Source organism: Strongylocentrotus purpuratus, unplaced genomic scaffold (assembly GCF_000002235.5).
Source record: "Strongylocentrotus purpuratus isolate Spur 01 unplaced genomic scaffold, Spur_5.0 spur5_scaffold_21, whole genome shotgun sequence".
NCBI lineage: Eukaryota > Metazoa > Echinodermata > Echinoidea > Camarodonta > Strongylocentrotidae > Strongylocentrotus > Strongylocentrotus purpuratus.
Genome location: NW_022145607.1, coordinates 39,675,132 through 39,700,646, shown reverse-complemented (window position 1 = coordinate 39,700,646; position 25,515 = coordinate 39,675,132). Strand labels below are relative to the sequence as shown.

At 36.5% G+C, this 25,515-nt stretch overlaps 1 protein-coding gene across 1 annotated transcript; it reads right to left on the bottom strand.

The window, feature by feature from the left end:
• Nucleotides 1-15,585: 15,585 nt before the first annotated feature.
• LOC115927970 (coiled-coil domain-containing protein 34-like) lies at nt 15,586-24,496 on the bottom strand. Its single transcript, XM_030994395.1, has 5 exons — nt 24,487-24,496; nt 19,899-20,034; nt 19,229-19,478; nt 17,497-17,706; nt 15,586-15,603 (listed from the first exon to the last, which is right to left on the bottom strand). The coding sequence occupies exons 1-5, from the start codon at nt 24,494-24,496 to the stop codon at nt 15,586-15,588; spliced, it is 624 nt and encodes a 207-aa protein (XP_030850255.1).
• Nucleotides 24,497-25,515: the final 1,019 nt, after the last annotated feature.

Sequence of the window (25,515 nt, the reverse complement as noted above, 5' to 3'; positions counted from 1 at the left end):
TATTTCTTTCTTTTATAACAAGAAAAAGATTGAGGGGGTCCGACCCCCACCCCCCCCCCCTTGCGTACGCGCCTGATTCAGACATTAGTATAGACAGTAAAAACTAGAATGTGTACAGGAAGACTCATTTCTAAAATTATACATATACTTCCAGAGATGTTGGTGCTTTCATAAACAAGTACAATTCGGTGTGTAGCAGAAGTGGATGAAATCATGTGTGCAAGAAAACACACATGACTTGTATTTGTGTTTATTTATTCAAATATTGTTTCTTTATTAAAGTTTTCCAGAAAGTGTAAGTTGGTGTGTAACTTTGTATATTGTACAACTCGGATTAAAACATGGAGATACAGTATATGAATGTATATGAATTGTTAAATTTTTTGGGGTCAGATTTGACTCATTTCAAACTCAAAAAACGGATACAAACATACACTTGGAACAATCCCCAGGACTGAAACAGGAATGAAGAGCATATTTTATGAATTGGGCCAGTTTAGATACAAATTTTGTGATAGGCTATGATTTGAACCTCTTGCATGCAAAACTGTCTGGCTGTCTTTTCCTGTGTCAGTTTCGGTCCCTTCTTTGGTTAGTAAAGAGACCACTTTTTGCCCGGGACCACCTGTACAATTTGTCAACAATCTTCACATTGCTAACAAGTTTTACAGGTAGTTGAAAACAACTTCGTCAGCTTGGGAAGCAGAGAGTGTTGTCTCAACACAACATTGTAAACCATGGCTTAGTATAAGGTGAAAAGATATGAATGGAATGATGTCGCTGAAACACATGTTTTAAAGCATTAAAATATTTAAAACTGAAAATTAGCAACCCAAAGAGGGCGAGAACAAAAAAAGAAACAAAAAAAAACAACATACAAAACTGAAAAATATCAGCCCAAAAAGGGCGATAAAAAAAAAGGAAAGAAAAAAAAAAAGATTTCCGACCGACCCCTGTTTTAGCACCTAAGGCACAACATCTTTTTATTTTTAGGCCTAATAGTTAATTACGTCACGGATTTATACAATTGGCATTCGGAATGTCGCCAGAATGCCCCACTCAGAAAAAAAACAGTAAAACGGCGCGATTTTTGGACTTTTTTTAATCACCCCCCCCCCCCCCACCTGGCAAAAAGCTAGATCCGCCCCTTGATCGACCCATGTTTTAGATGTTTTAGGCAATACGATATCTTTTAATTGTTTAGACCCAATAGTTAATTACTTTGTCAGGTAACCTTTGACCTGAGGCGTCACGGATTTATGCAATTGGCATTCGGAATGCAGCCAGAATGCCCCACTCAGAATCCATTGTTTTGCGCGAAAGCTTGACGTTTCATTAAATGTATCAGAGAAAAAAGACGATTTGTTCTCGACTCTTAATCCTTGTCTGGATTCAGTTCCCCCCCCCCCCCTCCCCTCCTGCGCGAAGCGTGGAAGCTTTGACGTTTCATTAAATTAGTAGAGAAAGAAGACGATTCGTTGTACCGTTCTCAACTCTTGTCTTTGTATGCTCCTTTTTCTTCCTACGTCCTCTCCCTTTTTTTTTCTCTTCTCTCTCTCTTTTTTGTTGTGGGGGTCGACTGCCCCCACCCGCGGCTATGCGCCTGACTTGTAGTGGTATTTAAAATTGGTGAAGAATGTGAACTTAAAACACGGAACAAAGCAAATGTTCCCCAGGACCGTACTTGGAATTTATATTTTTTTAAATAACAGTTTGACCAAATTTGGTCACCAGACCTAATATCATTATATTTATAAAAATGTGCGATAAATATAATTGATATTAAAGGTCTGGTAACAACTGCAGCAATACAAGTCGTGATTCCTTAGTACAGTTTCGCGACCTCCTCAACTGGGAGACACATTCTGAATTGTCTCAACTCAAACACAACAGAACTACATCTTCTTAAAATTTGTGGGCTATTGTTTTACTTAACATTTTCTAATTTTTGTTTTGAGATCGATTACATATCGATACCATGTACCATTGTTCAATGATTTCATCATGCACTAATAAACCTTACAATGATATTTACTTCTAAAACATAAGCCCCAAAATAACAAAATTTGAGGTCAGTAAAGGATAAAGAAATTGGAAAAATCAAATCAAACATTTAAAACAGCGCAATTTATGTTTATGTTTTAAGTAAGTCATATGTATGTATGCTGTGCATCATGTATATCTTGGAAGTGACATGTTACAGTGTAGAATTAGAAAGGTTTTTCACACATGTTACTATTAAAAGTACTCTTCTATTATATATATAGCTTGTATACGTGGGTTTTTGTTTTTTGTGTTGTTAATGTTTGTATTAATATCAATACAAATTACCACAATAAGATAATACTAACAATGTGCATTAATAAGATGTTAATACATGCATGAAGTTATTTAACAAACAGGAAGTACACAAGTTGAACCAACAAAATTGAATAAAGGGTACGTAAAAAGTTCTACACAAAGAATTTGCAAATAATGAATAGTGAATAATGAAATAGTTGCCTCATTATGAGCTGAAAAGGTGTGACGGGAAACTCGCAATCGACTCGGAGTTTCAGGGGCCTTATTATTTAAGATATTTGTAGGCCTATTTATACTTCGTACATGTAGGCCTATATATCAATTGCTATTATAGTCAATTTGTGATTTGAGTGGCAATACTACCTTGTGATAATACTCTATGTATATAGGCCTAAATAAATTTGGTACCCCAAGTGTGCAGTCAAAATCGTCTCTCTATACTTTGTATAAGAGCTTCCAAAACTAAAGATCTATCGCTATGATCTACAGGCCTAGGCTATAGGCCTACTTGTAGCTTTTGTTGATAAAAAATACTCATGATTACTTTTCATCGGATTACAAAAAATAATTACGGTCTAGTTTAAATTCATGTATATTATAATAATAGGATCTATATTAAGATTTGAGAAATACGCAACAATATTTCCTTTCCCAAAAAATTATATTCAAATACGAGGATACCAAAGTATTTGTACAGGTCTCGGGTCTATATTTATTTTGTTCTGTATTTTGAGTTTTTGCTGTTACGAGTTTATATTCATAATTGATATCGAATATTATTGTTACCAATCAGGGCCTCATGGAACCACCACTATCAGGGAAATTAGCCACCCTGTCTAAATATCAGAAATATATAGCTCGAACGCGTCATTTAAATAGACTACGACCTGACCTCTCTGAAAAGGCGACCTCATTCTCATAACATTACTCATCGTGCTCTTTTGTGTGCATAGCGCACTGACGACCGACTATGCATTGACCTCAGTGCGACTATGTACTAATGCGCGTCTAGTATGTGTGCAAGTGTGATTTATACACATACGTATGCTGTATGTATGTGTATGTAGCGCGTGTGTTATAAGTGTTCTGGGTACTTGTGTGTGTAATTATGTCCGGCATGTGCGCATGATATGCATGCGATACTAGAAAAGCAAACTGTGCATACGTAATTAGGTGTAATCTTGATAATTGAGATGTGTATATTATATACGTGTGTTTTACGTAAATGATCCAATTCTGGTTTTAATACACTAGCTACATAAATGCAAGGGAAACCCAACCCGAGTAACAATTGTAATTGTGCGAAAACAGAAAAATCAAAGAAATATATAGTTGAAAGTTTGAACTATTAAATCGGACAAAGGAAATAATAAGAAAACTCCTTGCCCTTAAACATACATCTATGTGAATCTCAAATTAGCATATTGGTCACTCGACTATGATGTAGAAATATCCAGGTACAACAACTCTGTCAGGCGTCACATGTAGGCGGCCTACACTGAATTATCATTAAAGGAGAATTAACCTTTTTTAAAGCAGATTGCTTGGACAAATGGAGAAAAATCAAAGAAGCACATTAGTGAAGGTTTGAGAAAAATCGGTTAATAGCTCAGATCGCACAGTGGGCACTAGGCTTTAGAAGTTTTGAATTATTATCAATAAAAAGTGTCAATTTAAAAAAAAAAAACCTAGTAGGCCTACATGTAGATCATATGAGGAACCTGGGAAATGAAGAGAGCTTGAAAATATCAGTATAGGGGTAAGATACAGATCCGCTACTAGGATTTACGGTGAATGGGGGGGGGGGGGGTATAGGCATACACATTTTTGATCCACCTTCAATTCAATCAATAGGCATAAAGTAGGATAACATAGTTTTCACTAAACTGTCGCATTCAATTTTAGCAATGTTTTCATGCATTAAAGTGATTGCGATCGATTGCGTTCGCAAGTGCACGCATATGCGCGCGGTCAACTGTGATGTGAATATATTTCACTTTAAAAGTCCCCCCAAAAGACCCGCCGCAACTCTAAATAATTTTTTGAAAAAGAGATAACGTCTAATATATTTTTTCGCCACCGATTAGTTTTTACTTTGAGATTCCCGCCGCAACTTAAATCATCTTTTAAAAAATAGAAAATATTGCGTCATAAAAGATAACAAGTCCGCCAATTTGATTTTGGTTTAGAGAGTTCGAAAAGGATCCACCTTCAATTTAATCAACTAGCCTAAAGAAAGATAACATAGTTTTCACTAAACTGTCGCATTCAATTTTAGCAATGTTTTCATGCATTAAAGTGATTGCGATCGATTGCGTTCGCAAGTGCACGCATATGCACGCGATCAACTTACTGTGACGTGAATATATATATATTCCACTTTAAAAGTCCCCCCAAAAGACCCGCCGCAACTTAAATCATTTTTTGAAAAAGAGACAAATATTGCGTCATAAAAGATAATAAGTCCGCCCATTCGATTTTGGTTTAGAGAGTTCGAAAAGGATCCACCTTCAATTTAATACAAAATAGGGCATGGGTGTCGATCCCGGGGGGGGGGGGGGGGGGGGGTGGGGGGGTATATCCCCCCCCCCCCCCAATATTTCAGGTGGGGGTGGCCTGTACATTACCATCAAAAAAAAAATGAAGAGAAAAATTAATGAGAGCCCGATGAGAGTAGTTAACGGTTATTACTCGCAAGATGACCATCAATATACACATTTTGCTATCTCATTTTCATGATACATACGCAAATGAGACAACCGTATATGAGACAAGAATAAATTGAATTCTCGCTCATACGGCTTCATCAGGAATTGATGAATTTATTCAATTTATTCAATCTAAAAGCTAAATGTTAAGCGCGAAGCGCAAAAGTGCAAAAAAGAAGTAGAGAGTAGGAATAAGAAACAGAGAGGATACAGGCGCGTAGCCATGGGGGTGTGTGGCGGTGGGGGCGGTCGCCCGCCCCCCCCCCCCCCAAAAAAAAGAGAGAGAGAGAGAGAGAGAGAGAGAGAGAGAAAGAAGAAAGGAAGAGGACGTAAGAAGAAAAAGGATTAAGAGTCGAGAACGGTACAACGAATCGTCTTCTTTCTCTAATAATTTAATGAAACGTCAAAGCTTCCGCGTTTCGCGCGGGAACGGGGGGGGGGGGGGAGGAACCTGAATTAAGACATGGAGTAAGGGTCGAGAATGGTACAACGAAACGTCTTCTTTCTTTAATAATTGAATGAAACGTCAGAGTTTCCGTGCTATGCGCGGAGGAATTGGAACTTGATTCATACGGATTAAGAGTCGAAAACGGTACAACGAATCGCCTTCTTTCTCTAATATTGAACGAAACATCAAAGCTTCCGCGCTTTGTGCGGGAAGGGGGGGGGAGACTAAATTGAGTCAAGGATTAAGAGTCGAGAATGGTACAACGAATCGTCTTCTTTCTTTAATAATTTAATGAAACGTCAACAGAAACTGAATTTAGACAAGGATTAAGAGTCGAAAACGGTACAACGAATCACCTCTTTCTTTAATAATTGAACGAAACGTCAAAGGTTCCGCGCTTCGCGCGGGAAGGGGGGGGGGGGGGGAGAAACTGAATTCAGTCAAGGATAAAGAGTCGAGAATGGTACAACGAAACGTCTTCTTCTCTTTAATAATTTAATGAAACGCCAAAGGAAACTGAATTTAGACAAGGATTAAGAGTCGGGAACGGTACAACGAATCGCCTTCTTTCTCTATTACTGAAACGTAAAAGCTTTCGCGTTTTGCGCGGGAAGGGGTGGGGGGGAGGAACTGAATTCATACATTGAGTAAGAGTCGAGAATGGTACAACTAAACGTCTTCTTTCTTTATAATTTAATGAAACTTCAGAGTTTCCGCGCTATATGCGCGGAGGAATTGGAACTTGAGTCAAAAACGGTACAACGAATCGCCTTCTTTCTCTTATAATTTAATGAAATATCAAAGCTTCCGCGCTTCGCGCGGGAAGGGGGGGGGGGTGGGGGAACTGAATTCAGACAAGGATTAAGAGTCGAGAATGGTACAACGAATCGTCTTCTTTCTTTAATAATTTAATGAAACGTCAAAAGAAACTGAATCTAGACAAGGATTAAGAGTCGAGAATGGTACAACGAATCGTCTTCTTTCTTTAACAATTTAATAAAACGTCCGAGCTTCCGCGCTACGTGGTAAGATACAGATCCGCTACTAGTATTTCATGTGAATGGGGGGTATAGAAATACAATTTTTTGACCCACCTTCAATTCAATCAATAGGCATAAAGTAGGATAACATAGTTTTTACTTAACTGTCGCATTCAATTTTAGCAATGTTTTCATGCATTAAAGTGATTACGATCAATTGCGTTCGCAAGTGCACGCATATGCGCGCGATCAACTGTGATGTGAATATATTTCACTTTAACAGTCCCCCCAAAAAACCCGCTGCAACTTATAATCATTTTTTGAAAAAGAGAAAATATTGCGTCATATAAGATAATAAGTCCGCCAATTTGATTTTGGTTTAGAGAGTTTGAAAAGGATCCACCTTCAATTTAATCAACATGCCTAAAGAAAGATAACATAGTTTTCACTAAACTGTCGCATTCAATTTTAGCAATGTTTTCATGCATTACTGATTGCGATCGATTGTGTTCGGAAGTGCGCGCAGTCAACTGTGAGGTGAATAGATTTCACTTTAAAAGTTTCCCAAAAGACCTGCCGCAACTTAAATCATTTTTTGAAAAAGAGATAGCGTCTAATATATTTTTTCTCCGCCGATTAGTTATCACTTTGAGGTTCCCCCGCAACTTAAATCGTCTTTTGAAAAATAGATAAATATTGCGTTTTATAAGATAGCAAGTCTACCGATTAATTTTGTTTAGCGAATTCAAAAAGGATCCACTTACAATTTAATCAATATGCCTAAAGAAAGATAACATAGATTTCACTAAACTGTCGCATTCAATTTTAGCAATGTTTTCCATGCATTAAAGTTAGTGATTGCGATCGATTGCGATCGCAAGTGCACGCATATGCGCGCGATCAACTGCCACGTGAATAGTTTTCACTTTAAAATTCCCCAAAAGACCCACCGCAACTTGAATCTTTTTTCCAAAAAAAAAGAGACAAAATATTGCGTCATAAAAGATAACAAGTCAGCCGATTCGATTTTGGTTTAGAGAGTTCGAAAAGGTTCCGCCTTCAATTTAATAAAAAATAGAGTGATATATTGTCTAACATATTTTTTCGTAACCGACTAGTTTTCACTTTCATATTCCCGCCGCAACCTAAATCATCTTATGAAAAATAGAAAGGTATTGCGTCTGATAAGATAACAAGCCCACCAATTTAATTGTGGTTTAGAGAGTTCGAAAAGGATCCACCTTCAATTTAATCAACTAGCCTAAAGAAAGATAACCTAGTATTCACTTAAGTGCCGCATTCAATTTAGCAATTCCATGCATTAAAGTGATTGCTATCGCAAGTGCACGCATATGCGCGCGATCAACTGTCACGTGAATAGTTTTCACTTTAAAATTCCCCCAAAAGACCCGCCGCAACTTAAATAGTTTTTTGGAAAAAGAGACAAATATTGCGTCATAAAAGAAAATAAGTTCGCCGATTTCATTTTGGTTTAGATATTTTGAAAAGGATCCGCCTTCAATTTAATAAAAATAGAAAGATAACGTTTAATACATTTTTGTCCGCCGATTAGTTTCCCGCCGAAACTTAAATCGTCTCTTGAAAAATAGTATTGCGTCTGATAAGATAACAAGTCCACCTATTTAATTTTGGTTTAGCGAATTACAAAAGGAACCGCCTTAAATTCAATCGAAATTGAAAGATAACGTCTAATATATTTTTTCACCGCCGATTAGTTATCACTTTGAGGTTCCCGCCGCAACTTAAATCGTCTTTTGAAAAAATAGATAAATATTGCGTCTCGTTAGATAACAAGTCTACCGATTTAATTTTTGTTTAGCGAATTCAAAAGTCATCCGCCTTCAATTTAGTCAAAAAATGAACGTCTAGTATATTTTTCCCCGCCGATTAGATTTCACTTTGAGATTCCCGCCGCAACATTATGCGTAAGTAGCAACAATAACTGACAAAAATAAAAAAAGCAAACTATCGCCAACAGAGGGCGACATTTCATACGGAAGGACTGCATTACATTTTAGCAATGTTTTCCACGCACAAAGCTGATCGCGATCAATCGCGTTCGCGCGCAAGTGCACGCGTATGCGCGCGATCCACTGTGACGTTGATCGCAGGCGGAACTGTACAACAAGTTAAACAAACAAAAATTTTAGGAGTTACAATTGATGATAAAATAACATAGAAATTACATATTGATGACATTTGTTCGAAAATTTCTCAAGCCGTAGGGGAAATGAATAGATTAAAAACTGTTGTTCCAATGAGGATTCTTTTAACCCTGTATTACACAATGATTTTACCTTATTTATCATATTGCAATATTGTATGGGGATCAGTGCAATGTATCTTAGAAATAGAATTATAGTACTCCAGAAGCGTGCAATATGAGTTATTTGCAATTCACAACCTCTTGCCCACACAACCCCTTTATTTCAACAGTTTAGTATTTTAAAGGTGGATCAAATGTGTAGTTTGCAAATTGCAATTTTATGTGCTCCTATTTTAAGAACATTAATAATTATTTCACTTCAAATTGTACAATTCATAGCCATAGTACCAGAAATTCAAATCACTTAAGATTGCCATTAAATAATTTCTTACACTGGTGTAAAATCCTGGAATTCAATACCAGTAGAGATTAAGAATAGTCCGACACTTTCTAATTTTAAACGTAAATTTAAACTGTATATTTTACATGAAAATAATTCACAAATTTATAGTAGTACAATATAATTTTTTTGTTTGCCTGTTACTTTGCCAACTTAATTTGTTTTATCATGTACTGTATGTCGCTATTGTTTGTGGGGGTTTTTTTGTTTATTTTTGTTTTTTGTATGTTTTTATATATATAAAATATCCAAAATATCTAATATTGTTCTGGGGATTAGCTTCGACAGGCCCCTGGCCTTTGTTTGTCCCCCCACATGTTTTTTTTATATCTACATGTATTTAGTTGCTCTTTGTTTATGGACTTTAGATTTTGTTCACTATTTGTTTCTCTTAATATTATTGTTTGTTAATTGTGTATTTTTTATATGTCTGAACATGCAGGTCATGTATACTTGTTTTATATGAACCACATGTGGAAATAAAACTTGAACTTGAACTTGAAAGTTTGATTGTAATTAATCCATTAACACACGGGTGGCCAATCTTTTAAAGCTCGCGGGCCACAGCTAACGATTGGCATAACTTCGCGAGCCATAGGTAGTCCTCCCCCCCCCCCCCCCCACACACAACTACACGCAATACGTGTACACACCTGCAATTCAACGGCAAAAGAAAAGGGTTGTAATTGATTCAAGACAATTATGGCATTTCTTGATTCACAACTTGTATATTTACAAACCGAGATTAACACGGCGAGTGATGTTAATGTTGTTATTGTAATGTAATGAGAGGAAATTTGAGGAGTTTTGTATCAACCACAAAACGAATCAATATGTTGTGAATGATGAAAACAAATTATGGAAATAGAGATAGCTGTGGGTATATGTTTTGCCCTTTCTCATTGCTGCTATGCGGGCCACATTTCAGTTATGTGCCATTTTATTATTACTATGTTAATGATCCGTGGACCACACCAAAAGGGCTCCACGGGTTGGTCACCCGTGCATTAACACGTTCGCAGAATATCTTTTTTTTTATATATACATGTATGACCCTTTGATCTTATGACCCTAAAATCTAATCAGTTCAATGGCTCTGCAAGAAACATACATGTCCCGAGTTTGATAGTAATCCATTCGTCAGTTCTAATAAGAAGGCGTTCACAAGCTAGTTTTGCATACATAATGAGCCCCATGACCTTAGACCTCATGACCCCAAAATCTACTCAGTCCATTGGCTCTGCAAGATAAATACAGGTTTCGAGTTTGATGGTAATCTGTCCATCGGTTCTCATGATAATGTGATCATAAGCTATTTTTTGCATACATAATGAGCCCTGCGATCTTTGACCTCAAAATCTAATCAAATCATTGGCTCTGCAAGATACATACATGACTTAAGTTTGGCAGGAATCCATCCATCTGTTCTTGAGATAATGCGATCACAAGCTATTTTTGCATACATAATGAGCCCTGTGACCTTTGACCTGTGACCCCAAAATCTAATCAGTTTATTAGCTCTGCCAGATACATACATGGTTTAAGTTTGGCAGGAATCCATTCATCGGTTCTTGAGATAACGTGATCATGAGAACGGAACGTATGGATGGACGGACGGACAACCCAAAAACATAATGCCTCCGGCTACTTCGTAACGGAGGCACAACAATTCACCGCACACCCAATGAATGTAATATTTAAAGGGAAATCCCACCAAGGGGTTGTGGCGTGCCCCTGTAATCCAGCTAACAATTGAAGTTATAAACTGATTCAGCCGAGGAAGCTGGTTTGAAACTGACTCACGTCTTTCGGATAGTGACGTTAAAGGTCGGTCGTAAATAACCATATCTGATTGATACACGTCTGTAAAAACCCAATAGACACACACACACACACCAAATAGACAACTTATCTAAAAGAAAGCAGAAAATCAGAGAAGCAAACTGATGAAAGTTTCAATTAAATCTGACAAAATATTAAGAAACTTATGAATTTTTGAAAGTTGTTATCACTAGTACTTTCCTATGTGTTCCAACATACACTGTTGGTCATAATGGTGGAATAATTATTTTTACCCCAATTTATGGACTGATTTTCACAATGATTTATTTCTAATAGATCTAAATAATAGTATACATTCTCAGATTCTATTGAATATTAATTTGTGAGTGTTTGTTTTACGTGCCTGCTAAAGCATGTGTGTGCTATAGGGCTGTGCACAACAGTGTAATGAGGTACCCGAGTACACTCCCAGGCTCACAGGCGATTACTCGAATATTCGGACGCCATGTTTTTTTTATAATTTTTTTAAATTTTTTAAAATTTTTTAAATTTTTTTAAATTTTTTAAATTTTTTTTAATTTTTTAAAATTTTTTTTAATTTTTTTTATTTTTTTGATTTTTTTTTAATTTTTGGATTTTTGGATTTTTTTCCTTTTTTTTCTTTTTTTGCCACTACCACACCACTCGGCAGTTTCTCAGGTCCCTCGCTGAAAACGCATGCAACTTTACTTTGAGTTGCAGTTGAAGGCGCCGATTTAATAAGAATAATAACAGTAAACAATGCTGTTTTAAAAACCAAAGATGGCAGAATAATCCATTTTCCTCCAAGTCCAAACAGAAATCTGGACATTTGGTCCCAGTTTCTGAAAGGTGAGTTTGACAGTCAGGGGCGTACGCAGGATTTTTTCAAGGGGGGGGGGGGGTTTAAAATATTTTGCTCCCGAAAATTTGAAAATCGCGCCGGTCGAAAAGTCGCTCAGTGGGGGGGGGGGGGGGTAGCGGACACTTTTTTTTTTTTTTTTTTTTGGTCTCGAAATTTCAACATTTGACATTTTTCTTTGTTGAGGGGGGGGGGGGGGGGTAAGGTCACCTTATTTAGGTGAGCTGTGGGTATAATTTTTTTTTTTTTTTTTAGGTTTAGGTTTAGGTTTAGGTTTTTTTTAGGGGGGGTTTACATACATAAAAATACCAAAGGGGGGGGGGGGGTTTGAACCCCAAAACCCCCCCTCCCCCCCTGCGTATGCCCCTGTTGACAGTGCTTGAGTTGGGAAACATTTTTACCGACGGTACCGTGCCAGCGGACGCAGCTCTCCCTGGCACGGGTAAGCGTGGGCCTGGACCTTTTTTTTTTTTGCGGCCGAATATTCGGGTACAAGAAATCGTACCCGAGTAGTTGTCAACCGTGCGGGTACTCGAGCATTCGACTACCCGTCGCAGCCTTAGTGTGCTACTATGCTAATCAACTAGGGGACCTACGTCCTTAAGTCATAACAGACAGTAATGAGGATTAATGCCTCACAAAAGGGCACTAATAGCGAGCTTTTGATTTGGGCACCCGACGTCGGCTACTACGAGGTACTGGAGCGTGGAGACGTTGCGCAGCTCACGTCCGTTCCCTTCGCGTCAGTGCTTTCGATTTTTCACGTCGGTGCTATCACCTCACCAATTTTTTTAGATCAGGTGATTAAACAGGTAATATATTCAGAGTGCGCGAAAATCTGATACAAAGAATAACATAAGGATGACAGAAAAAGAAAGTTAAAATGATAAAACAAAAAAACATGAGAAAAGGTGATAGAAGAATAAACAAAGAATAACATGAGAGACAGAAAGAGAAAGTGATATAATACTAAAGAATTACATTGGAGGAGGTGATAGAAGGAAGAAACAAAGAATAACATAAGATAGAAAGAGAAAATTATATGATGATAAAACAAAGAATAACATAAAGAAAGACAGAAAGTTAAAGTGATAGAATGGTAAAACAAAGAATAAGAGAAGGTGATAGAAGGAAGAACAAAGAATAACATAAGGAAAGATAGAAAGAGGAAGTGATAGAATGATACAAACAAAGAATAACATAAGGAAAGACGGAAAGAGAAAGTGATAGAATGGTAAAATGAAGAATAACATAAGAGAAGGTGATAGAAGGAAGAAACAAAGAATAACACAAGACAGAAAGAAAAAGTGATAGAATGGTAAAACAAAGAATAACATAAGAGAAGGAGGTAGAAGGAAGAAACAAAGAATAGCATAATGAAAGACAAAAAGAGAAAGTGATAGAATGGTAAAAAAAAAGAATAAAATAAGAGAAGGTGATAGAAGAAACAAAGAATAACAAAAGAGAAGGTGGTAGAAGGAAGAAACAAAGAATAACATAAAAAAAGGTGATAGAAGGAAGAAACAAAGAATAACATAAGGAAAGACTGAAAGCGATAGAATGTTAAAAACAAAGAATAACATAAAAGAAGGTGATAGAAGGAATAAGAAACAAAGAATAACATAAAAGAAGGTGATAGAAGGAATAAGAAACAAAGAATAACATAAAAGAAGGTGATAGAAGGAATAAGAAACAAAGAATAACATGAGGAAAGATAGAAAGAGGAACTGATAGAATGATAAAAACAAAGAATAAAATACAAGAAGGTGATAGAAGGAAGAAACAAAGAATAACATAAGGAAAGACAGAAAGAGAAAGTGATAGAAAAGTAAAACGAAGAATAACATAAGAGAAGGTGATAGAATGTTAAAAACAAAGAATAACATAAGAGAGGGTGATAGAAGGAAGAAACCAAGAATAACATAAGGAAAGATAGAAAGAGAAAGTGATAGAAAAGTAAAACGAAGAATAACATAAGAGAAAGTGATAGAATGTTAAAAACAAAGAATAACATAAGAGAGGGTGATAGAAGGAAGAAACAAAGAATAACACAAGACAGAAAGAGAAAGTGATAGAAAAGTAAAACAAAGAATAACATAAGAGAGGGTGATAGAAGGAAAAAACAAAGAATAACATAAGGAAAGATAGAAAGAGGAAATGATAGAATGATAAAAACAAAGAATAACATAAGAGAAGGTGATAGAAGGAAAAAACAAAGAATAACATAAGGAAAGACAGAAAGAGAAAGTGATAGAATGTTAAAAACAAAGAATAACATAAGAGAAGGTGGTACAAGGAAGAAACAAAGAATAACATAAGAGAAGGTGATAGAAGGAATAAGTAACAAATAATAACATAAAAAGGTGATAGAAAGAATAAGAAACAAAGAATAACATGAGGAAAGATAGAAAGAGGGACTGATAGAATGATAAAAACAAAGAATAAAATACAAGAAGGTGATAGAAGGAAGAAACAAAGAATAACATGAGGAAAGACAGAAAGAGAAAGTGATAGAATAGTAAAACAAAGAATAACATAAGAGAAGGTGATAGAAGGAAGAAACAAAGAATAACATAAGGAAAGATGGAAAGAGAAAGTGATAGAATGGTAAAATGAAGAATAACACAAGAGAAGGTGATAGAAGGAAGAAACAAAGAATAACATAAGGAAAGACAGAAAGAGAAAGTGATAGAAAAGTAAAAACAATAATAACATAAGATAAGGCGATAGAAGGAAGAAACAAAGAATAACATAAGAGAAGGTGGTAGAAGGAAGAAACAAAAAATAACATAAGGAAAGACAGAAAGAGAAAGCGATAGAATGTTAAAAACAAAGAATAAAATAAGAGGTGATAGAAGAAAGAAACAAAGAATAACATAAGAGAAGGTGGTAGAAGGAAGAAACAAAGAATAACATAAGGAAAGACAGAAAGAGAAAGTGATAGAATGTTAAAAAACAAATAACAGAAAAGAAGGTGATAGAAGGAAGAAACAAAGAATAACAGAAAAGAAGGTGATAGAAGGAAGAAACAAAGAATAACAAAAGAGAAGGTGGTAGAAGGAAGAAACAAAGAATAACAAAAGAGAAGGTGGTAGAAGGAAGAAACAAAGAATAACAACAGAGAAGGTAGTAGAAGGAAGAAACAAAGAATAAAATAAGAGAAGGTGATAGAAGGAATAAGAAACAAAGAATAACATAAAAGAAGGTGATAGAAGGAATAAGAAACAAAGAATAACATGAGGAAAGATAGAAAGAGGAACTGATAGAATAGTAAAACGAAGAATAACATAAGAGAAGGTGATAGAAGGAAGAAACAAAGAATAACATAAGGAAAGACAGAAAGCGGAAATGATAGAATGATAAAAACAAAGAATAAAATAAGAGAAGGTGATAGAAGGAAGAAACAAAGAATAACATAAGGAAAGATAGAAAGAGGAAATGATAGAATGATAAAAACAAAGAATAAAATAAGAGAAGGTGATAGAAGGAAGAAACAAAGAATAACATAAGGAAAGGTGATAGAAGAAGAAACAAAAGATAGCAAGAGGAAATAATAGAATAATAAAAACAAAGAATAACATAAAAGAAGGTGATGAAACTACACTCACGTTGACGTTTTTTACGGCAACGGCGATTCACGGAAATTGCCCCAGACTCCTGTCGGGTGATATGGAAGGGAACGTGGGCCCAGAAGCTCACGCATGCGCAAGGGATAAATGTGACGTCACGCATAGTAGCTCACGTCGGGTACCAAATCGAAAGCTTGCTATTATAGCTGATCGACACAATTGTTATTCTTGGGCCTCACAGTAACGAGGCCATTGCTTAGCCACTGAATCATGACTGTATGTAGCGGGGGCTAGGGTACGTCACTGCCCTCACAAATACCAAAAAAAACAAAGAAGATGCAATTAATTATCAATAATACATTGCATTTCCCCCGGTCTCCAACAGGAAAAGTTCCTCTGTAGGGCCATGCATTATGGTTCAAGGCATGCCCACATAGAGGATTTTTTTATGTTAGGAGTTAAGTCGCATAATGATGATATATAAATGCGTTCATAACTTAGCACCATCTTACCTTCAGGTAGGCTTAATCTATCCTAATGATGTACATGAGCATCATACAAGGCAAATAGACTGTGGATGTTTAAGAGTGCCTAGATTTCACACTGATTGCTATAAGTGTAGCCCAATTGTTTCCTCTATATTTGAATGGAATAATAGATAATACGATGAGAACGGCTTCTTCTGTCAATTCATTTTTGAATGGCTCAGCCGACCATACACTACATGCATGTTCTGTAATATTAACATGATTTATTCACATAATTGCAACTTAATCAATATTTTCCTATTGGCATTTCAGTTGAACTAGGTCAATAAAAAAAATGTTTCTTTTTTAAATGAGTATTCCTTTGTGCCACGTCTATCATTGCTGTATCATATCTTTCTAAATGTACTATGGAATTTTATTTTCACTGTTCTGTATAAACGTTATGCTTTTGTGATGCAAATATGTTCTTGTTCGTTCAGGGCCCCATGGAAGACCACTACTTATTGGTGAATGGGCTACCCTGACAAAAGATTAGAAATAAATAAATATATAAATAAATATGCTATCTAAACTATAGTTTGAGTAGTGCCCCAAGGGAGAAGGTACTTACAAGAAAAACAGAAATTAATGATATTTTTGTACACAGCAAATGGGAGAGTTATCCAAGTCCTACATGTAGGTCACAATCCACTGACCGAAATACCAATTTGAGATTCGTATAGACTTTAATAGTGATGTCATACATGTATTTCATACATTCATAACTTCCTTACTATTGGTCCGATTCATTTCAAACTTTTGACATTCTGTTTTTATTATATTTCTGCTTTCCTACAAATCAACTATTTAGGGTTGGATTGCCCTTTAACTTTAAAAGTAGAGCGAGAAAATATTTTTAATACACTTCCCGGTATGTTTGATATTTTCAGGAAGTATTTCCCAACTGTAACATCATTAATATTAATTTAAACATTATTTAAAGCAATGTTTGCTGCATTCAGCACGAGAAAATACTAATATTTTCATGTATAAATTGTCCAAACTCGCAATTGAATGGAACACACACGCAAGTAACGCTGTTTTGCTTGGCAACTCAACCAAAATGGCGACTTATACGGTGTCTGCCCATTGCAAGCTCGGTACAAACATTGCACTGTTTTTTTTTTTGCCATTTTTTATTTTTCTATGTCAAAATGCTGTTCATTCAAATCAGGTTCTGAACGTTCTAAAACTCATTTTAAAGCAAACATTTCTTGCAAACATTCAGGTGTGCAAAACCCTGAAAGTTTTAAATATCAAAGGATTTCCTTACTCAAATTATAATATAAATGATTATGCTGTGGCAATTATTTGTATTGTATAGCAGCACAAAAGTGATGTGCATTGTTTTGATGTGGTCCCATTCACACACTTATATAATGCTCCTTTAAGTTGGGTTTGTGAAAGGGGCATAAGGCAGTAACTTTGACTGGTTTACCTTTGACAGAGCCCTGAGGATAGCCAAATTGAGTAGCTAGGGGAAATGGTCTCGTCTTGGCCTCTTCTTTCCACTTCAGGTATGCATATTCCGCCTCTTCTTTCCTCCTCCTTTCGGCTTCTTCTTTCTTATTTCTAGTCGGTTTTGCTCAAACTTTCACTGACCTGTTTCTCTCATTTTCCTGCTTTTATTAAAAGCAACTTAATATCAGGGTGGACTTCCCCTTTAACACTCACCTTTGCTTTCTCCTGGACTCCCCTCTTCTCTTCTGCTTCAAGTTGTTTCTTTGTCTTCTCTAGCCTCCAGTTGGCTTTTCTCGATTCCTGCTCCTTAGTTGTTCTTTCCTCAATCCACATGTTGACCTTGACCTCAATGACCTTAGCTTTCTCCACCTTCATCTTCTTCTCTTCTGCAATCTTCAGCTGTTTCTCCCTCTGCAGCTTGGCCTATACTCGATAAAGAGAGAAAAGAAGAGAAAAGAGTGAGTGAGAGTGAGAAAGGGGGAGGAAGGAGAGGGAGAGGGAGAGTGAGAGAGGGGGAAGGGGAGGAGGGGGAGGAGAGGCTGGAGAGAGAGAGAGAGAGAGAGAGAGAGAGTAAGAGAGAGAGGGAGAGTAAGAGAGAGAGGGAGAGTGAGAGAGGGGGAAGGGGAGAGGCTGGATAGAGAGAGGGAAAAGAGTAGGGGAAGGGAGAGAGAGAGAGAGAGAAGAGAGTGAGAGAGAAAGGGGGAAGGAAGAGAAAGGGGAAGGAGAGGGAGAGAGACAGACGGACAGAGGAGGGAGAGTGAGAGAGAGAGAGATGGAAAAGGGGAAGGGGGAGGAGGGGAGAGGGGGAGAAGATTCAGAATATGGTGAAAAGGCAAGAATCACGACACCTCACCAACAGCTAAGGTAAAGACAATACTCTCAATTTGTGGTCATAAAGGGTGCTAGAAATTCTAGCACCAAGTTAAATAACATTTTACATCAAATACCACACTTTAAACAAAATGAAGTTAGCAAAACTTTAAACAATATGCGGCAAACGCTGGTAGCCCTCACCCTATCTAGCCGCCCCCCCCCCACCCCTCCCCTCTACATTGTTTGTGATTATTTTTCAATGCTAAAGAATCTGTGCTGAAATTTTACGCCTTTTTCTTTCGAGCCTTGCGCATCTTTTGAAATAAATTTTTCGAAAGTCGTACCTACCGTTACAAAGTCACTTAACCCTTTGTCTTTGCATGTCAGTCCAAAATCGCTCATTTCATGATTTATGTACAAAACATGTATGGAAATCTCATTTTTCAAAAAAAAGAGATAAAACATTGGTTATTTGTTCTTGTTTTATAGCTTAGGTGTTTATTTCGGGGTTAAAAATAGTTGAATTTAAGTTAGAATTAAAATAAAACAACAAAAACAATAAAATACATAAATAAAAATAAAAAAGGAAATACATAAGGAATAACCTGGCAATTCCAATTTTCTTTTGGTATTACTATCCCCAATGGTCTAAAGAATATATGTACCGGCAGTGAAAATTAATGTTTAAATATGAAGAATATATGATTTATAGGTAAAAATGTGAATGTTATTACCTTACTTGCATGAATTACCATTAATATGCAAATGAGTGAATTTTTCAAAAAATGTTTATTACCATAGTAATCTATACATTTCACTTGCATGCATGCAAATTTTCGCAGAGAACAAAGGGGGGGGGGGCCTTAGAAATTTAGAAATTTCCCAAAACTTTGTATTACCTTTAAAGGTGAGGGGTTTGATGGGACTGCCAAGAGCCCTATAGACCAACTGTAAGTTTCATTACATTTCACATAAAGAAAAAAAAAAGTTTCATTACATTTATTTCTTCTTGGGTTCCCAAAGTTAGGGGGATATGCCAGCTCATACACCACCATTTGCAGTTTTGTGGACCCCACACCCTTTCTCTTTCGTCCGCAAGAACTTTGGGGATCCCGTTTAGTAATAGCATTACCTTTTCTTTCACTCTCTTTCTCTCTTGTTTAGTCTTCTCGATCAGCCATTTCTCCCACGGGGTCAACTGCGAGACTTTGTTGGATGTCGTCTGCGAGGTAGATGTTGAATGGGAGTCACTGGTCTTTGGCAGGGAGTACCTGGACGATTTGCCGCAACACTCCGTCTGAGACCTTTGAGCGAGAGGTCGATGAAGACCTCGATCGTGACCATGAAGTTGGGTCTGTGGTCTAACATTAGAGGACCGTGAGCTACAAGTTCATGGAATACATTCCAAGATTTTAAAAGAAAAAAGAAAATGTAAGTTGTGAGCAGATTTGATTTGATTTGGTTTACTGGTTCTGGCATAATTTTGTTTAAATTATGCACATATTATTGAGCTTAGAACACATATTTTATGATTTATAAAAAGAAATCAACTATTGGCTTAAAATGAGGCCCAAGCATAAATTATTATATAAATAAGATATTCAATTTTCAAAGTATTTATTATTTCATATTTTATTAAGCAGTTGTATGTCAGAATAGGGTTAAAGTATGCAAGTTACATGTAAATTCCTTTTGGCTCTAAACAGACAACATTAGGTATTAGAGGTTAGCTTAGTTTGGATGATGATGATGATGATTAAGAAGTGGATATGTCTTCATCATCTTCTGATTGGATTCCCAACACATCGTCCGGTGAATCCTTGATTCTGCTATGAGATAGGATGGGGAGAAGGGAACGTGTCGATTCACCAGTCTCGTCTAGGGACAAGGATGTGGTAGCGTGTTTGCCATGATCTCCCTGGCCATCTGAACTTTGACCTGAATTCTACTCACATGATTGGGGATACTGGATTACCTTATAGTCCAAGTTTCATTGACTTAGGACTTATACTTTCAAAATTATATCAAAAATTCAAAAACTTAACCCTAAGTTAAAGATGAAGTTGAGTTCTGGTCATGCGATTGCATTGTGAAAGAAACGGTGTGGAACCGACTAGAAAAGGTTGATCATCTAGCATATAAGAATTTGTGTGTATTGCAAGGTTCTGAAATCATCAAAATGATAAGAAATTTGGCCAAGTCTTGATAAAGTTACAAACACTTGCACAGAAAGATGTATATGGGACTACACGAACACGTGGCGTAAAAAGCCGGCCCCCCGATTTTTACGATTTTACATGCAAATTTAGAATATGAAGGCATTTGAAGAGCCATGCTTTTCAGGGAACATGTCTTAACTGATGTTCTTCCACACTTGCATAATAAGAATGAGTAATGCTCACAAATTATTTTTCACCTCTTCCCAGAACTCAACCTTCTCTTTAAGTTTTTGATGTTGACGCTGTCAATGCCGCCGCAGTCACCGTAAAAGCAGCGCCTATGTCTCGCTTTTTTAGTGATTTTTAGATCAGTTGAGTTTTGTACAGTGGTGTTTGAAATGTTGAGAATCAATAGAACAGTTTTTAATACAGCAGCAATTGGAGCCACAGTTTTCAAATTAAATACGGTAACCCATACAAAGAAACCAGTTCAAACCAAGTACAGGTTGGGCAACGTCACCCTGGAAGAAGTGCAACACCTGAATTCAAAGGGACTCGGTTGGGCCACACATATTGACCAAACTTCATCAAATTACATGTAGGCCCAAACTAGAGTTCTATGCAGCTACATGTACAGTACATGGGACCCACAGCATAAGTCAGACCAGGACAAACTAAACATTCACAACGAGGGACTATGACAGGGAATCAAGTGTTACAAAGATGCTGGAAAATCTAAAATGGGAATCTTTGAAAGTCCGCAGAACCAAAGCCAGACTACCTGCATTGTATAAGGAAACGCATAACACATGGATTAACACCCAGCAACATATCAACTTATCTTCTCATTTGAAAATGGTGCTACGGTACATACTTTATACTCTTTGCATTGCAGCTTTCTTGCATATTTATGCATCCACAACAACCACTGAGCTGATAAGAATTTTAAGCAACTACCCAAAGCTTGATATTTAAAAACTAGATATCTTTGAAACAATGATATTTCCACCTTTCAATTAACATCAAATACTCCACTTTTGAAATTGATCATGTCTGGTGACGTGGAGCGTAATCCGGGACCTGAACATTCAAATTCGTTACGTAATACACTCAATTGTCTACTACTAAATGACTGTTCCAGACCTGCCAACCTCTGGAGTTCAAAAACTGTACTCTTTAATCCCAAAAGTTGTATTTTACTGACAAAAGTTGTATTCTTAAAAATAAACACGGACTGTTACGCGGATCAATTTTTTTATGGATCATTTGTTGAATATGCATGATTTTGTCACGACTGAACTGTGTTCGATGAACCAATGAACATCCCTAAATGTCTAATTTGAGATGCTTGTAGGATATTTTACAGGACAGAATGGATATTTTACAGGACAGAATGGGCATTTTGCCATTGAAAATGGCTAACACACACACAAAATAATCGTATTTTATTCAGGAAAATCGTACTGTCGTATTTGCTTCTAAAAATCGTATTAAATACGACTAAATCGTACTGGTTGGTAGGTCTGCTGTTCCCTTGGTAATAAACTGAATGACCTGAAAGTGAGTTACTTCCGATAAAATAGATGGATGAACTCTGATTCCTGCGATGGTGAAATCTTAGATGTACAACAATATCAAATCTTTCGTAAAGACTGCAATCACAACGGAGGAGGTGTACTTTTTGCATGAAAACGATTCACGGCTCCGAGTTTGAGATTCCCGAGTTTGAGAGAGCATTGATAACACATGTGAACTTTACACTGACTTGTGTTGCAGGCAACAATCAAAGATGTATTTATCAAAGGAAATAGTTAGAATATCCAGAAGAAAGAGAAGAGTTTACAGAAGAGCTTTAATACAGGAAAGCAAAGAAAGCAAATAATCACATACTGTACATGTAAAGAGGATTTCCATAACAATGAAACACCTTGCTCTATTGTGTACACTCCAAGACATTTAAATGCCATTACCAAATCATGCATGCTCAAGTCTTGCCAGTATCATTCTTTGAGTATTTAAATAGAGGAACAGCTGAAAAGTCTTTTATCTATTCACAGATTGAAAAGTGATTGTTATAACTTTCCCTGAATGTGCATATATTAAGATGCATGGTGGGAAATCAATTGTTCAGGCAATGATTATTCATCAGCTCATCATGTTTATGCATAAGTCACAAGAAATGTTGGTGAGGAGGGGATAAGTTGTACTAACTGTCCTAAAACTCTTTTTCTGTTGGTAAGGTATATATGGAGGAGACTGCACTTATACAAAACGAAACGAACCATATCTTAGTTACAAAAAAGCAGACTGGAAAGCATTTGAACAATTATGCGACACAGAACTATCCAATATAACTCCAAATGAAAACACAGAAGAATACTACAACGAATTCATAAACGTCACAAAGAAAATTATGAAGGAAACCATACCAACAGTAACAAAAAAACATAAACCACACAATCCATGGTGGAATGAAGACTGCCAAAAGAGAATTAAAGAACGAAACAAAGCCAAAAATAAAGCCATCAAATACATGACGAAAGATTATCTCTACGAATACCTAAATAAGAAAGCCCTTGCACAGAAGACAATAAGAGAAGCAAAAAGACAACATTGGAACAAATACTGCTCCAGGCTTAATAGATTCACTCCGACTTCAGAAATTTGGAAAATGATAAAAAGATACAACAATATCATACCAAAAAAAGAATGCTTACCAACACTAAAAGAAAATGATATAGAATATATTACCGATCAGGAAAAGGTCAACAAGATAGCTGAAGATTATACTTACGTAACTAAACACAAAGTTGACCCTAGCTCCCAACTGTACACTCACGTAGCAAATAATATAGAGAAAATTAAAAATAAAGAACCAGAAAATTTTCCCTCAGTCCTAAACGACAATTTCACACTATCAGAATTAGAAGCAGCAATCGAACGTCAAAATTCCTCCTCTACCCCCGGACACGATAAGATTAAATATTTAATATACCAAAAACTCACGAAATCAGCAAAACAGACCATGCTAAATTTGATAAATCAAATTTGGAGCTCGGGGCAAATTCCAAGGCAATGTAAACACTCAATTATTATCCCAATCAAAAAACCTAACAAAGAACCTCATAAAGTATCATCGTATAGACCAATTGCACTCACAGCTTGTTTCATCAAAATCATGGAAGGAATGGTGAATGTAAGACTACAGTGGTTCATCGAAAAACAGGAAATACTCCCTTCATTCCAAATAGGATTTAGAAAGAATAGAAGCACTACAGATAGTATCGTCAGTTTAGAAAATGAAATACAGAAAAACATAGCCATTAAACAGCATACAGTCGCCATTTTTCTCGACATAGAAAAAGCTTATGATACACTTTGGGTAGACGGATTGATATCAAATCTTTATGATATAGGTATACGAGGTAAAACACTAAACTTTATAAACGATTCTCTAAGAAATAGAACATTCCAGGTAAAAATAGAAAATACACTGTCGCACATAAACAACACAGAAAACGGTCTATCGCAAGGTAGTACCATAAGTCCAATCCTGTTCAACCTTATGCTCTGTCAAATTCCCACAACCCCCTCAGTCTCCATATCTTTATACGCAGATGATTGCGCCATTTGGACTTCAGGACCTAACATTAATTTTATAGTAAATAGAATTCAAAATTGCTTAAACAACCTACAAATTTGGTTCGAGCAAAGGGGCTTTAATCTCTCCGAAAATAAAAGTACCCCGGTGCTCTTCAGCAATAGCAACAGAACAAACCTCCCCGTAATAAAACTTAAAGAAAAAGAACTGCAATTCCAAGCAAATCATAAATTTCTTGGCGTCACGTTTGATAAAAAATTAACATGGAATACCCATATACAAGATATCAGAAACAGATGTAGAAAAAAAATTAATATCCTGAAAAGCGTCGCTCATACAAGTTGGGGAAGTAACACAAAAACATTACTGATGCTATATCGATCTTTAATAAGATCAATGCTAGACTACGGGTGCGAGGCATATGACTCGGCAAGCGAAAGCTCCAAAAAAGTTTTAAACACTATGCAATACATGTCCCTACGTATATGTGCAGGTGCTTTACACGGCACATCCCTCGCCGCCCTACAGGTGGAAATGGACGAGCCCCCTCTTGAGTTAAGAAGAAAAATGCTGACAGAAAAGTATCACGTCCATCTTTCCCGTGTGACAAACCACCCATTAAAACCAAACATCCAACCATGTTGGCAATTTGAAAAGTTAAAGAATAAAAAAGTGAGACAACCTTTTGGTTTGAGAATAAAAAATGAAAAAATAATAGACTCAATTACAGAAAAAGTCATACCACTTCCTATCCCCCCCTGGCACAACTATACTCCCCAAATATCCATTGAACTAACTGAATCAATAAGAAAAAATGATAACCCGAGTGAAATGAGACTAAGAAGCATAGAACTCATAAAATCAAAATGGAATAACAGCCTTCATATATATACGGATGGCTCAAAATCCCCATCAGGCACAGCAGCTGCGTCCTTTTTTGTCCCACATTTTTCAATAAGACAATCTAAACGTCTTACAGACCATACCTCAAGCTACCGAGCAGAGTTAGCAGCAATAACAATTGCCCTATTATGGGTTGAACAACTAAACCTGCACGCAGGGGTTGTGATATTCACAGACTCCCTCAGCGCACTCCTCTCAATGCAATCAATGAAAGGAGATAAGTCAGATAACTTCATAAACGACATCAAGTATATATACACAAGACTGGCATACAAAGGCATTCAAGTCCATCTAGAATGGATCCCCTCTCACTGTGGAATACAGGGAAACGAAATAGCGGACCTTCTCGCAAAACAAGCCCTAACTGAAGAAATACAAATAAATAACAAGCTATGTTTGTCTGAAATGAAAGCAGTATTGAAAATAGAACTATACAAGAGTTGGGAAGAAACATGGCAAAATTACAATAAAACAAACGTAAGACCTTTCAAACCAACAATTCAACATAACTTTGAGAGCACCCTTTTTAGAGACTGCGAAGTCATAATTCGTAGGCTCAGACTTTGCAACATAGGACTAAACGCAGACCCCTCAAAAGTATGGGTATCCCAAACAACCCAACCTGGCCAAGCCAACAAAAATTGTAAATACTGTAACACCCCTGAAACAATAACACACTATCTGATGGAATGTCCAACATATACAATAGAAAGAGCAATGCTGATAATGGAAAGTGATATAACGAGCCCAAACGAA

What these genes read in the sequence shown, in the direction of transcription:
- LOC115927970 (XM_030994395.1), bottom strand. An exon ending in AAGGATTCACCGGACGATGT is followed by an intron (nt 19,479 to 19,898) that starts GTTGGGAATCCA and finishes ATGAACTTGTAG; the next exon opens with CTCACGGTCCTCTAATGTTA. An exon ending in GAAAGAGAGTGAAAGAAAAG is followed by an intron (nt 17,707 to 19,228) that starts GTAATGCTATTA and finishes TATCGAGTATAG; the next exon opens with GCCAAGCTGCAGAGGGAGAA.